The following is a 14,632-nucleotide window of genomic DNA, read 5'->3' as shown; positions in this document are numbered from 1 at the left end:
ATGCATGCAGTGTAAGACACAGAAGCTGTCAAAAAGCTTATAAAGGTGTTCTTGTAACACTGGACCTTGGTCTTGCAGTTTTGCATGGTGGTTATTAATCAATGTATCCTAAGCTTGTAGGATAAGCAAAGAAATAACCGGAATGTGGATGCATTTATTTGAAATTGTTTTGAATTTATAGAGGAATAAAATGTAGTCCCGTGCATCACTTTTTCTGGCGGGAATCAAAAAATGATTCTTTGCAAGTTTACTTGCCTTTCTCTATGAGCTGCAGCGTATACTTTCTTAATGCAAATACAAACATGAGGTCATCAGTATTTTAACAGTGTACCTTCTCAGAGTAAATCATACTGTGGCCCAAGAGGGACGACAGTGTTTACAAGTGAGGAATCTGCCGTGCCATGAGAGAGGCAGGGTGCCCAGCCTGCGTTTGTTTAGCTGTTAGCAGGCATGGCACTCGGTAGTAAGCAGCCTTTAAAGGAGTGCGAGTGAATTGTGGCAGACCGGGGGGTGGCTGGGAAGGTGTTTTTTTCCTGTTAACCATCCCATCTGTGGATGCAACTGCTGTTGCTGTTTTATTTAAAATATGTTTCACATTGATGTTACTCATTCTTCTTTAGGGACATTCCAGCTATATTACACACCTTGATTGGTCCCCAGACAACAAGTATATAATGTCAAACTCAGGAGACTATGAAATACTATACTGTAAGTATGACATCAGTTGTACTGGAAACAGAAATATGTATTACTTATCACAATATTTAAAAGAAGGTGTTCGATCAAGACTGTGCAAAATTCTCCCTGACAAAGGAACTAATTCGAACTTTTGTAACCTGATATCTTGATGTTATTCAGAGCTGTGTATTACCTAATGGCAATGCCAAATATAGCTTACTTCTTTACAAGGTCATAAATCAGGTTAACAGCTTAGAATTTACAGAGCAAGTGGCACTACGTTTTGATGTTGGCCCAAGGCTCCGTAGATTGAAAATAATATATACAGTTGTCTAATTAGTGTCAACAGTACCAGTTATTTGGGGGGAATAAAATCAGCAGGTCTGTGCCACTGTTCTGTTCTGTTGTTGTTTTTTTTTGTGTGTGTGTTTTCCTTTTGTGTGTGTGTTTTGTTTTTTTTTAAACTTGATCTTGGCTGGTGATGTTGAAAACTGAGCGAAGCAATAATACTACTTCAGTGAGTTAGTGGTAATAGTGTTTTCATGTTTGTCTTTTTAATATATGAAAGTGAATTTAATATATAGTAGTTACATCACAAGTTCAACTTACATAGTGCATATCAGTCTAGTTTTAAACTATTTTTTATATTCTTTATATGGTTTTAACTAGAACAAAAGGATTGTAGTTCTTTTCCTGTAACAGGCAAGAAGAGCCAGCAGTTTAAATATCTGGCTCCTTAACATGTTCTTTCTGCCTGTCACTGCTTCGGTTTCAAATCTGGATAGTGGCAGTATCTGAATGTACCAAAAGAAAGTGTTGGTGATCATAACCACCTGTACAGGCAAGTGAAGAGCTGTGACCCATTAGTATTGGGCTAGTTTGTTGAAAGATAGACTTTCTTTTGGGAAACAATCTTTCCTTTCCTAGTTAAAGTTGAAAAGCTGTCCAAGACTCCTCTGGCAGCAGTTTCTATCTGTTTTAAAAGCAGAGTTTCCTGAATGCTTGATTGAATTTTAGCACATCCGTGAAGCTATACTGAGCATAGACATTCTGCTATTACAGAATTTATTAAGGCATTTTGTACAGTAGGGAACCCAAACTGCAGGGAAATGTTTCTGAGGTACACTGATCTGAAAAGGGAAATGAGAAGTAAATGTGGCTTTTAGATACTGAGCAAAGCTTCAGATGTCTGGCATAATGATAATGCTGTGTCTTTACCTCTACATTGCAATTCCAGGTTGGTTTTAAGATCCATTTTGCTACTACCTCCATTAGTTTTAGCATCTTGAAAGACCACATGTATAAATCTAAAGTTATGTGCCATAACTCATCATTCACTTTTTTACAGGGGACATTCCAAGTGGCTGCAAGCTAATCAGGAATCGTTCTGACTGTAAGGATATAGATTGGACGACATACACTTGTGTGCTAGGCTTTCAAGTGTTTGGTAAGCACCATTTAACCTTCTTTTAAGCTATTCATTCACATTGTGCTTTCTGGCATGGAGGGGACAGCCCAAAGAGATGACCGCAGTACTTATCTGTGATACAGAGCAGTGGATGCTCTACAGACAGTGTATAATTGATTTATATTTAATCTTGAAGTGTAGATTTGATTTTTCTGCTATCATTTTAGGCTACCAGTTTGGGGGACTTTGAACTAAAAAGCTGGTATTTTAAAGTGCTCATATGGTACAGGTACATTGATCTTTCTGTACATTGATTTGGGATAGAAACAAGACAATGCAAGTATAAGTTATAGGTTGTGACTTAAAATCATGACAGCACTTTGATAGTTGAATGAATAATACACACTGCTTCTAAAGAGTAAAAATGCTCTGAAGATATAACAGATTCTTTACCTAGTGGTTCATTTTTAACATGTAAAGAAAAAAAAATTACGAAGCTCACAGATCTGATTTCAATAGTGCAGTTTGAGACTGTGGCCAAACAGTTCAAGCAGCTTTTGCTGATGGTAGCTCTTGCAGCTTTCTGGAGCTGAATACTTTCTGGAGTTTAGTGTTGTTTTGATGAAAATACTGGTTCCCATTAGCCTGAGAACTGTGCACCGGCTTGTATATGTGCTTGTTTTTAGTCAGTCTGTCTGTGACATCAAGAGTTGGATGGCTGTTTTTCAAATGTTTTGCATTTTCTTTGCTGCTGTGGAGGTACAACTGAAATAATAGTGTAACACAAATGCCTTTTCTAAGTGGAATATCAGATGATTCGGGCAACAATAAAATGAAAATCCAAGCTCTCTGTTCCACGTTAATGTGACCTTTTTCTCTAGAAGCAATGTAAATGCTTTGTAAGGCAAATATACCAAATGTTCCTTCAGGCATAGCCTGGGATCTGATACCATTTTACATTTTATGCAGAGTACTTATATCTACCAGAAATTCAGAGGTAGTAGAAGGTGGCTTTGTTGCTATTGAAATTATACCACTACATTTGCTGGTACAAGAGAGAGAATAAGGGGAGCAGCTGAGTCCCAGCACTTTCCCAGAAGCATCCTTCACTCCTGACCTAAGGAGACAAGGTGTGGGAGTGCAGAAGGAATGCAGTTTCACATCTGAGTCATTGACTTATTCTCTTTAATAGCTATTGGATAGAAGCTGTTGGTGACTGGAGCCAGGCTGGAGATGAGCAGCTCTCATAATCACCATTTTGAGAAGCCTTTTTACTTTTTGTTTTAAAAGAGTGGATAAGTCTGCAGATCCTGTTTGCATTCCTTTCTGGATTAATCTGAACTCTAACCTAACTCTGGATTAAGTTTAATTAGTCTCAAGTGCACTAAAAATCTTCAGAGTGCCAATGGAGCTGGGAATGAAGTAGGTTAATGTGATGTTATTTTGGGGAAGAACAGAATATATTTAAACTTCCTAGCCAAGATTCATCGTGCTTTAATTTTATATTGTCTGGTGGTCTGACATCCTTTACAGAATTGTAAAATTATGGATTGGTGCCCGACAAAGACAAGTATTTTCCCATTAAATCAGACAGTGCAGCTAAGTCAAGCTAGCAGATATTTGGTGCCTGAAGGTGAAGTCTGCCTTGACCCCAGGGTGAGCTGGCTCAGCAACCCAACAAAGCCACGGGCTGCTCACTGATGTTCAGGAGAGAAGGTTATGTTTATGGGGTTTTGGTTTTCAGGGTTATGTGTTCTACTGATTCAGCTCTGTGGCAGTATATCTGTAAGCACCAACATTGCACTGTTGTCAGCAGAAGAAAGAGGATGTTGTCAGCAGAAGGAAAGAGGATGGAAGAGCGTGGTGGGGATGAGAATAGCTGTCAGTATTACTGCAGTGGCGTAGTGGTATCATCATTTTGCACCCCTAACACTTGAAGTCACTCCCTTGTTTACTGCACATTTTCCACACTTTTCTCTGAGCAGATTCTTTTGAGAGGCTTACTGCTGGGTAGCTGAATATCTTGAATATTAGTCTTTTTAATCTTACATTAAAAAGAAGAGGAAATAGCATAGCTTTTTGGCACAGCTGCCAAAGGTGCTAGCTGAAACTTCAGGAAAGTAATTTGAAGTTAATTTATTACTCACATCTGATGACAGTGTTTTATAGAGGAATGCAGGAGAAAGAAGAATTCATTCATTTTGAGCTACTTGAAAATGAAAGAAAATGAAGGAGTTTGAAAAAGATAAGGCAGTGCTATGCTGGGAGCTTGTACTGTAGAAAATAGTCAACAGCATGTGTTTTTTATTCTAACAAAGCCAGTGACTATAAGGGAAGAAGAAATTTTCATATCTCATGATGGACATCCCTCTCAGTCAATCAGACACATTTTTTTTTTAATTGGGGGGGTGGGGGGGTGGGGGGGGGAATTGAAGGGAACAATTCCTCATAACTCCCTGATTAATCAAAAAAACTTAGTCTGAGCTATAAAATCTGGCATCTTCGGCATATATTATTATCTTATAATACCTTGTTTATCTTTTATTCAGCCTTTCTCACAGATGTGAATCACCAGTTTTGTAATGGGAATCTCTGAGGCTCTGAGGTTTTTATTTTTTGTTAAAACTACAGCGTCCCCCATCCCCAAATTATTCAGGGCTGTTCATCCAAGCAATATTGTTATTCTTTTGTCTAGACATATCAGTCTCTCTCTCTCTCTCTCTCTCTCTCTCTCTTTTTTAAGTTAAAGGCATACTGAATTGTACTTAAGCACTTGACAGCACTTTCATCTATGAAAGTTGTACAGGCTAGGTTTCTGTCCAAAGTATCATCAATCATCTCCTTTGAATCATGCAAATATTAAAAATTGCTCCAGATTTCACATAAACGAACAATGAAATACTTCTGCATGATGTACAGTACCTTGGCTTGTTCCATGCTTCAACATCAGTCTTGCTTTTAAAATGCTCATGCATGAGTCCAAGTGTTAATTTAACAGTTACCAGTTAAAATAAGCCTTAAGCAAGACCGAGGTTTTTAACAGGAAAAGTTGCAAGCCCAAGAGGCTATCCTGGCCAAGGCTGAGGGTTTGGGAGGACAGGGACTGAGGAAACAGCGTTAGATGGGTAAATTACTGCAACATTTAATTCAACACCTGTTCTGTTTTCCAACTGTTTACCTTTTGTTATGCTTGTCTGTCACAGCTTTATAGATTTTACTTTTGTTTAAGGATTCTTTTAAATAGTTTTTAAAACTACCATCACTAAATATCTGCTCTGCTCTCTCGTAGGAGTTTGGCCTGAGGGATCAGATGGGACAGACATAAATGCCCTTGTCAGATCCCATAACCGAAAAGTGATAGCAGTTGCTGATGACTTTTGTAAGGTCCATCTCTTTCAGTATCCCTGTTCCAAGCCAAAGGTAAGTCTAGACCAGACTGGTCTATGTGCATGTTTGCGTTGAGGGAAGTTTTCCTTGCCAAGACACATGTTGCCAGTCCAGTTGTTTTAGAACCTGGCAGCCAAATTTGTAAGAAAAGTACTCAAGACAAAAACATGTTTTTCCCAATTAAGTTAATATATAGTATATAATATTATTTGAAAACATTATATATATGTATTTATATAATATTTATGTATTATGTGAAAAAGTATTTATATTTATACAAAAGTGACGTAACAATAGTCATCCCTAAGTTCTGGAGGAGATGTTTGACACTTTCCTTTGGCTGGCCTTAGTGTTAAATCCTTTACTTTTCACATAAAGATCTAAATCTGTCCCAAGTTATAAGCCTTAAGAAGAGAAGAGAAAATGTGTTGTGGGGGGAAGTTGGTACTCCTGCGTGACTAAGGGGCTCGTTTGAAGGGCTGAACAAAAATACTAGTTTTAGATTTCCGTATCCTGTGCTCTTCTGCTTAAGATTGTGATTTTTCTTTCCTGCTTATTTCAATAGGCCCCAAGTCACAAATACAGCGCTCACAGTAGTCATGTGACAAACGTCAGCTTTACCCATAGCGATGGTCACTTGATCTCAACTGGAGGGAAAGACATGAGTATTATTCAATGGAAACTCGTGGAGAAGGTAACTCTACCACAAAATGACATTGTCGTAGACATCGGTGCAACCAAAGTGCCCATCCCTGCCAGTGAAAACGCTGTACAGTCTCCTGCACCTCTCCCACAACCTTTTAGTGAAATGAACCAAAACGAAAGTGCAACTGGCAGCTCTCCAGCTTCCTTGGAGAGCAACTTGGAGCAGTCCGCGGAGGCCAGCGAGGAGCAAAGCGAGGAGCAAAGTGATGGGAGTAGCCTGGACCCTGCCGAGCCGGGCTACGAGGAGCCATCCAACGAAACAAGCGAGGAGCACAGCGAGTCCACGGTCACTGAAGAGCAGCAAGATAACTCGCCGGTGTCGTAATGCTCCCAGCTCAGATCGTTGTTATTTTCCCTTGGTGTGCGTGCTTTCATTACAGGGTGAGGGTTCAAATAAGGAAAAGTAGCTGAGATTGGTGACCACTCCAGCTTTTGAGTTTTGGTGAGATTTTTAGTCTGAACTTCAGTTCAATATGTGGAACCATCCCAAGGGCCTGGCTTTGATGGTTTGTGTCATGATATGGTCAAAGTTAGTAGTGGACATTATCATAGATCCATTTCAGTACTGAAATTGCTGTGAGGAAGTGGCATGAAACATATACTGGAAAAAAGGTTAGCTCTAAGAATTAGCTGAAATAGACCACCTTACCTATGTGAAAGGGCTTTCTGAAAGAACCGAATAGATGAGAAGCACTGAGCAATTCCAGCTGAGTACCACCATGCTGCTTTTTCCAGGTGCGAAGACAAACAAAAACCAAAAAGTTCTTGGTAGGGCTGTTTTCCTTTGTTTTTTCTTAATGAGAAAAATAGAGGAAAAACAATGCAATGATGCCACGTGTATGGCAATGCCTTCTTGATCTAACACATATGCAATTTTCTAACACTACTAATTCTTAGAGGAGTCTGGACATGCTCACAGTTGGTCTGCCCTGGGTGCTGCTAGTTCTAAGGCAAATCCTATCAAGGAACAGTGTCAGCTGTTCCATTTTTACAGGCTATTTAATAACAGACTAACCAAATACTGGTCTGTTTCACTTTTCATGACCAGAAAGTTGATTTAAACAGTAGGATGTAATTCTCTTCAGAGAATTGCTTGCCTAGAGAGTTTGAAACTTAAGAGAGTCTTTACAGTGACTTTGATATGAACGGCAGAGAATGCACGGCAAGAACACAGACTTCAGATGGGCTCCAGAGTTAAACTTTAAGCCTTCAAGCAGAACTTGCTCCATCACTAGTAGGATAAATATAAATACAGTTAACTTAAATTATTAAATTGGTGCTTGGGATTAGTGTATTAAGTTGGTAATTTTTTTCTTAATTTTTAGAGGTAACTCTAAGAATCATTAAACTGCAATCTTTTTTTCCTTTTTTTCTTTTTTTTTTCTCACTCCTTTAGCAGTTGTGATATAAGCATACAGTAATTTAGATTATGTGATTTTCTTTTTTTCCCTCTGACTTGCTGATCTATTTTTGTGATCCACCACAACCTCTCCCTGGGTTGCTCTAAGCCATGCAGCTCTCATGTGGCTATACCTGGCCAGTTACGGGATATCTTGGCATTTGTTATGCATTTGGAAAGTAAATTTTTTTTACGAAGTTTGTCAAATAGCTACAGTTTTTTCTTAAGTGCATACGTTTTCTACTTTAAAAAGATATAGATTTACTGACAGATATCCATTTCCTATGTACTTGTTTATATTTTGATTACATAGAATTTTCTTTTTTAACTTGCTGCATTGTGCTGGTATTTTAGTTCTTAGTTAGATTACCATGTTTAGATACTTTGGATGAGTTCATAAGTCTTAATTGTGCAAGCGTTTACGTGATTGTGCCATTCCAAAGTGCATCAAAACTGTCATTCCCTTACTAGTATCTTCTCAGGAGAAATGCTACAGATCAGGTATTTAGTCATCATTTGGAAAGATAAAAACAAATGGACTCCCAAAGGACATTTAGAACATTTATATATAAAATATATAAATATATATATACACGCATATATATATATATAAAATATCCTCTTGTTTACAACAGTTCAAGAAAACCTCAAAGTAGTTCCCTCCGGATGGAGGGAGATATGGATTCCAAGCAACCCATCTGTTTAAACTGTGCTCTGTACATAGTGTTTTACTGGAGAGCTCTAGTATGCCCGACTTGCGAATTTGCCAAATAGCAGCAGTGGAAGATAAAGATCAACTCATCAAAGTGTGTGTTTCCAAATGAGGAATATGCTGTAGGTTTAGAAAATAATCCTAGTAAAGGAAAAAGGATTTTAGAGCTAATGAGGCACAGAGCTCTCTGTCATTTTTATGAACTCCACGTAAGCAACACATTTCATTTGGAACATCTGTCACCTGGGGTTGCCATGTAAAGTGAGAGTTATATAGTTGTGATATTCATGTGTTTGTAGTTCAGAAGACTCTACTAATATGCAAAAAGCCTTACAGCTTTCAATTGCTGGCAACTACTGTTTAACAAATAATTAAATCTGTGATAATGGATGGAAATGGGTGGGATTATGTAACTGTAGATGTTTTAGAAAAATAATTGTGAATGAATTTTGATTAAGAGTGTTTCATGTGAAGATGTTTGAGCCATTTCTATCTATCATGCATTCCTGTCTCAAGGCAGAACATTTTGAAGATTAAAAAATAATAAAATAATCAAAATAAGGTAGTGCAGTGTTTTGTTTTGCTTTGTTTTTCTGTGTTATCCTGGCTCCTTCTGTATGCAAATTGCATGTTGTGATCATGTATGCAATGTCTGGGTCTATAGTGTTAGAAAACAAAGAAAAGAACCTTGTCTAACTTGTGCTTTCTTGATAGGCTCCTGGACTTCATTAAAAAAAAAAAAAAAGTTCATTCAGCAACATGAATAAGGCTGACACTCCTAAATATTGTTCTTGTTTACTTTACAAAAGTTATCTGACATTTCCATTTTCCACTGTTGGTTAATAGCCTACTAGCACTACCCTTCTGCAACTAATTGATGGGCATCATGGGATTACAAATAAGTATTTGTCCTGATGTGCGTTGCAATCTACCTTCCTGGGTTCTACTTGCTTCTTTAAGTCATGTGAAAAGTACAAACATATTTTGGAAACAACATGTTTAAGTATCACGATGCTTCCACATTCCCAATGGTCTCTGTTCAATTGCAGATGTAGAAGGTCACAATATGCTTCAGTTTCTTAATATATTCCTTGTGAAAGATTCTTAGTCTTTTATAAGGCTTTGAATCATCTCCATTGCTTGCAGCTGGTTTCTGTCATTCACTAAAGGAGGGTGGAGTGGAGAAGAAAGAAACCTCCAAGATAGCCAAATACCTTATGTTTATTCTTGCTTAAAAAAATAAAATTAAAAAAAAATAAATCATTGCCACCCCCTGAGTTTGACTGCAAACCTCAATGATGCTTCTTTTCCACCAAATTGTCTTGAGTTTGTTGTTCTGAACTGGAGCAGCAGGCAGATATCCTAAGGTCATGCTATGCCGTTTCCATTCTTGCAATATGCATCTATATCAGAATCATGTCATGCAAAGTTTTAATCAGGTTTTACATACAGAGGGATATGGATGCAATCACATACTATGTGTTGTCATATTGTTGTCTTTTTCCTTCCATGCAAGTTCCACAGTAGTGAGAAAGAAGCTACAACTGTAGGTGGGTAATGATGAACCAAGCATTTCTTAGGTTTGATCTTACTGTAATTCTCATTATAAATATCAAGTTCTCTTGTGTTATGTTCCAGCCTCTTGTTTTTTAATCGTCCCAAGAATGCATAGGTTCTGGCTCTAATTTTCTTTGAAAATAGAGCAAAAATTAAGTTTTAATTGTAACATTCATGATAGCATGCTGCTTAATGTATTTTCTACTTTTTATTTTGCTCCATGAGATAAGTTATGCCCCCTTTTTTCTTTCAGTTCAGTGCAGTATTTCAGTTGAATAATCAGGACAAAAATAAGTAGGAAGTCCTTGTGAAATTTAGCTTGGCTGGGCCAAGCAAACAACAAATTCTCCTTTCTGCTGCCTCATGCCAATGAAATGTTGGTTCCTGGCAATGAAAGGATTAATATTACATGTGATGGATTTTACTTGTGTGATATTTGTGCTGCTTGTTTGCTTTCTTTCTGAACAAGTCCGAGCCCATTGCCTAATCTTTATTTCTGACAGATGGTTTCTGTACTAATACTTTAATCAACTGAGAATGAAAAATTGCTTACAGTAGGATTATACAATTAATGAGAACGGGCAGCATACACGTTTTAAACTATTTAATGTACACGGCAGTGTATTTGTGTGCATACACATATACAAACATCAAACAGACATGGCTGCTGTAGACCATTTGTCATGCTTGAAAGAGAAATGTAGGCTGCTTCGCACTGCAGTGAATTAAGGTTTAGGAGCAAGGGGCAGGGGGAAAAGCCTTCCCAGCAGGATGGCAAGCTGAGAGGGCCAGGGGGGAGGCGCACCGGTTGTACCAGAGCTGTGCTTCCCAGCCCAGGGTCCGGTGCCCTCCCTGCAGGTCCAGCTGTGGCCCTCATTTGGGATGAACTGAGATGAAGCTCCTGACACATCCCCTAAAGTGAAAGTTCTCTAAGAGGTGTTTCAGAGTCATGAGGCATTTTATCGGGTAAGTGGAAAGCCCCTGGAAGATGTCTGTTAGCCTTGCTAACCTTAAACTGACCATAGCCCTCAAGTTCCTCTTTATAAAGACAGAAAAAGGCCTTGGAGTTGGGAAGCTTGACTGCCTCCTGGCACAGCTGAGTGCATTCAGGAGTGCTGGGGAGGGAGGGGGGTGAAATACACTGCTGAGGAGAGACTCCAGCGGCTGGACTCCTGTGGCCATTGAAGAGGGAGGAGGGAAAAAGCAGAGCAGAAGCCCCTGGATGCTTTACTTAAGGCCCTGTGTCAAAATAACTAACCTGAGTTGAGGAAGAAAGGGGGTAGTATTATCACTAGATAATTAGAAAAAAAAAAAAAAGGAAGAAAAAAGAACTATTCTCATCCCACCGCCCCCCTACCAAAACCCTCTCTTTTATCTGTACGATAAAGGTTGCAAGAACTTTCAGTTCTTCTGTAAGGGTTGTTTAGAGAAATAACAAGTTTGTGGAGACTTTGTCTGGGTTTAATTTTAATGAATAATTCTAGAAAATTGTATTCTCCCAAAAGGTTTTATTAAATATCCCTCAATATGGAAAGAGTCTACATCTTCAAGTGATCTGTGTGTCCTTGTGATTCAAGTGGTGGGCTTTACAGCCCCATATCCCCTTCTGCAGGGGACCTCTGGGCACTTCCTAGCTCTCCTGAGACATACTGTGGGGTCAGAAAAGCCTGTGTGTTGTGAGCAGCCTCTGCCATGCACCTCTGGGTCACGACGTCACGTTATTTTGCTGTCTGATAACCACCTTGCTTTGTTGGTTCTTTGGGATTTCTGTAAAAGATATTTCTATAATTTCTTAAAGTCTGTGTGGATTATATCCAGTTACAGTTTCATTGTCCCTACTTTTGTTGTTGTTTGTGATAAAGTGCCTTTGAGTTAGTTTCTAGAACATGCTTTTGTATGGTGAGCCAAATAAGTGCTCCAGCTAGCCCTTCAGATACCATATTCCCTGTTGTGGGACGTTTCAGCAATTTGATGTTTCTGTCATGCACCACTTGTTTCTCAAGCTGACCTTGTGCTGAATCCTCCCTGTCACACAACCTACTCTTCATGCTGTGTGCCTCATCGCCCTTCCAGTCTAACAGAGAGAGAGGTGGCATTTGCTTATTGTTTACAGTGCTGTTTCAGAACTTATTTCAGCTTCCTTTAAATACGCCGTCTTGTCATTCCAGTCAGCATCTGCACATCCCCTCCCTTCTGCCTCCTCCACAGTTCTATCAAGTAAGGGATCAGTCCTTCCCCTGGCAATATTTTTTCCTTTCAATCTCATTTGTCCATTCACACTTTCTCTGTAACTGCATGCAGGAACGTCACAGAGGAGGAAAGACCCAAGTCAACTGCATCCGATAAGGGATGCAGCCTCAAAAGCCAACTATTATGGAAGTGGAATAATTCCTGGTATTTTGTATTGTATAAATGAAGGTCTGTGTCTGGCACTGTGTGCATATGATGGTAGAACTGGGAACTTGATAAACTATGTGTGACTGAGGTAAAAGGAGACCAGAACAGATTTAATGTTATTGCAACATCAGAGAGGCCTGGAGGCTCAGCCAGAACTCAGGAGAAATAAAAACAGAACAAAACAAACAAACAAAAATCTTCAGCAATGCAGAAAAAAAAAAAGTTTCAATTTGACAGTGAAAAGAGGGAGAAAACAGAACTATGTAGTGTACAAAAGGACGTAAGCATATCCTAAGCTTGCTCTTGTTATGTTTCTTCTGGGCATAGAGTGGGTGTGGGCTATATCCTTGCTCCTTGCTTGACTCACTTTGTTCTACACTGAAGCCACGAACTCCGCTGCGAGCAGAATCTCAGTGGAAAACATGGTTTTTAGCATTGCACTAATTCAATTTTTTCCTTGAAGATTTGGACAACACAGAATTAAGAGTGGAGAGAGCAGTCAAAATCTTGTCTGCGCACAGGTGCCCAGCACTGCTAATGCTAAGCAGATCTTTGTCACAAATGTTTAATGTGAAGTGGCTGTAGCATAGACCGGGCTCTTGGAAGGATCCTATTTGCACCAAGTTTAGCAAATGTCAAATTAAATGTCAGTTGAGCATGCAAAGCTGATTTTCTTACATCAAAAGCTGCAATGCATTTTTAAGATTACATATCTCCTAATTTGTGAAGGGCAATCTTGTGGTATTTCTGCCAGCTGGGGCTGGCATTTTAAATGGTTGAATTTAAATGGTTGTCCTTACCTAGGACAGATTTATCAGGACAGGATCCATCCCACACTTTGCCAGGACCATGTGTACACCCACATTAACTTGCTTATACTGTATTATTTTGAGTTAGACTCAATATTCCTTAGGAATAAAAATACCCCACGAATAAATATCTTCCAGATTATTCTGTCAATGCATGCCTCTGAAATTCTTTCCCTGAGTAGGCCCCTTGCTCTGATAGGTCTTTCTTCAATTATCTACAGTTGTTTCTGAATGTTTTTGCTCTCTTCAGGAGGTGATAACATTCAAGCTATTTCCATCAATTCTGCCTCTCTAACCATCAAAACCATTTGATGGTTTTCAAATTATTTTCTGAAAATTCAGCTGTCAAGAAAGTCATCCTGCTGACGCTGCAGGTAGAGACCAAATAGGATTGGTTTGTGTATGTATGTAAGTGCAACGTACCTAACCCCACCAGCCATGGTGGCCATGGGCAGCTTTCTGCTCCACAGCAAACTATGGAGATCCATCAAGGTCTCTTGGTTTTCGTGAGCAGTATACTATGGCATGTCATCATTATCAACGCTGGTGATGTTCTTGGAGCAGTTTTCACATACTTGGATTACTTTCTCCCAGAGTGTTTTCAGTTTAGCAGCAGCACGCAGACTATCAAGATCCATGAATTTCTAAGAGAGGAGGGGAAAAAAATTTTTGTACTCTGTACTGAGTTTTCATTTACTGCCTTGATTTTTACATTTTTTTTTCTTCATTCTTCCACAGATTTAAACATGGTTTACTGGAAATGGGCAAAAGAACATATGATCACAAGGTCTGCCACAGGTTTGACCGCAAAGCTTATTCCAGTATTCCCCATCTCTCTGGAGTCTGACCAAGGTCACGATTTTAATGTCACAGATATATGAAAGACATTCTGTTTAATTCTGTTATAGGAAAGACCTAGGAAGCTATGGGTTGTATCCCATTTTGGGCCCTGAATTATTGCCAACTATAACATCTCCCCTTGCATGTGCTATCTCCTGAGAATCATCCTGTGGGAATAAAGCATTACTCTTCAATGAAGAGCACGAAGGGTTTTGTGTGTAGGGGGGAGGGCTGTAGTTGGGAGAACTGCCATAAATGGCTTACTTTACAGTCAGCTTTTGATGATTTGAAAAATGTTTCTAGAGACTTGTCTCAACAAAAATTCTGGGAATCGACTCCCGAGTTTTAGACTAGGTACATCTGCAAGAAGTTGCATGCACTGAGAGTTTGGCATAGGGGCACTTTGCTCTGTGCATGTCTTTTCACATCTCGCATGCTGTGTCTCTGTAAAATATGTATTTAATGAAATGTGCAAGAAGTGGATGGAATGAGAATCATATGTGCAAAGGAATGGGCAAGATGAGCCTGACATGAAACTGTTTTGATATCCTTAACCTGATTTGTTTTTGTTTTGTTTGTTTGTTTGTTTTTCAAATTTTTAAAGGCCCTCTATGATGGTTATTCCAGGAAGTTCTCAAGGAATTCCAGTCCACAGTCATTTTCAGGGCAGACTTGCCTTTAAAAAAATAGTAAAGTTCACCGTTGCTTTCTACTGTCATCCAAAATCAACCAAACTATTG

General features: G+C 39.0%; 1 protein-coding gene across 18 annotated transcripts in view; it reads left to right on the top strand.

Annotated features, from left to right (window-relative positions):
* The window catches only part of EML4 (EMAP like 4), a 158,261-nt gene extending 149,414 nt beyond the window's left edge, over positions 1-8,847 (top strand). For all 18 annotated transcript variants that reach the window (XM_040550603.1, XM_040550600.1, XM_040550594.1 and 15 more), the window contains 4 exons: positions 621-708; positions 2,027-2,125; positions 5,376-5,506; positions 6,039-8,847. In XM_040550603.1, the coding sequence (XP_040406537.1) occupies positions 621-708; positions 2,027-2,125; positions 5,376-5,506; positions 6,039-6,503 (783 nt within the window). In that variant the 3' untranslated portion in view covers positions 6,504-8,847. The remainder of the gene's footprint in view (positions 1-620; positions 709-2,026; positions 2,126-5,375; positions 5,507-6,038) is intronic.
* The last annotated feature ends 5,785 nt before the right edge of the window (positions 8,848-14,632 follow it).

This window comes from Cygnus olor, chromosome 3 (genome assembly GCF_009769625.2).
Source record: "Cygnus olor isolate bCygOlo1 chromosome 3, bCygOlo1.pri.v2, whole genome shotgun sequence".
Classification (NCBI taxonomy): domain Eukaryota; kingdom Metazoa; phylum Chordata; class Aves; order Anseriformes; family Anatidae; genus Cygnus; species Cygnus olor.
This window is presented reverse-complemented; position numbering and strand designations above follow the sequence as displayed.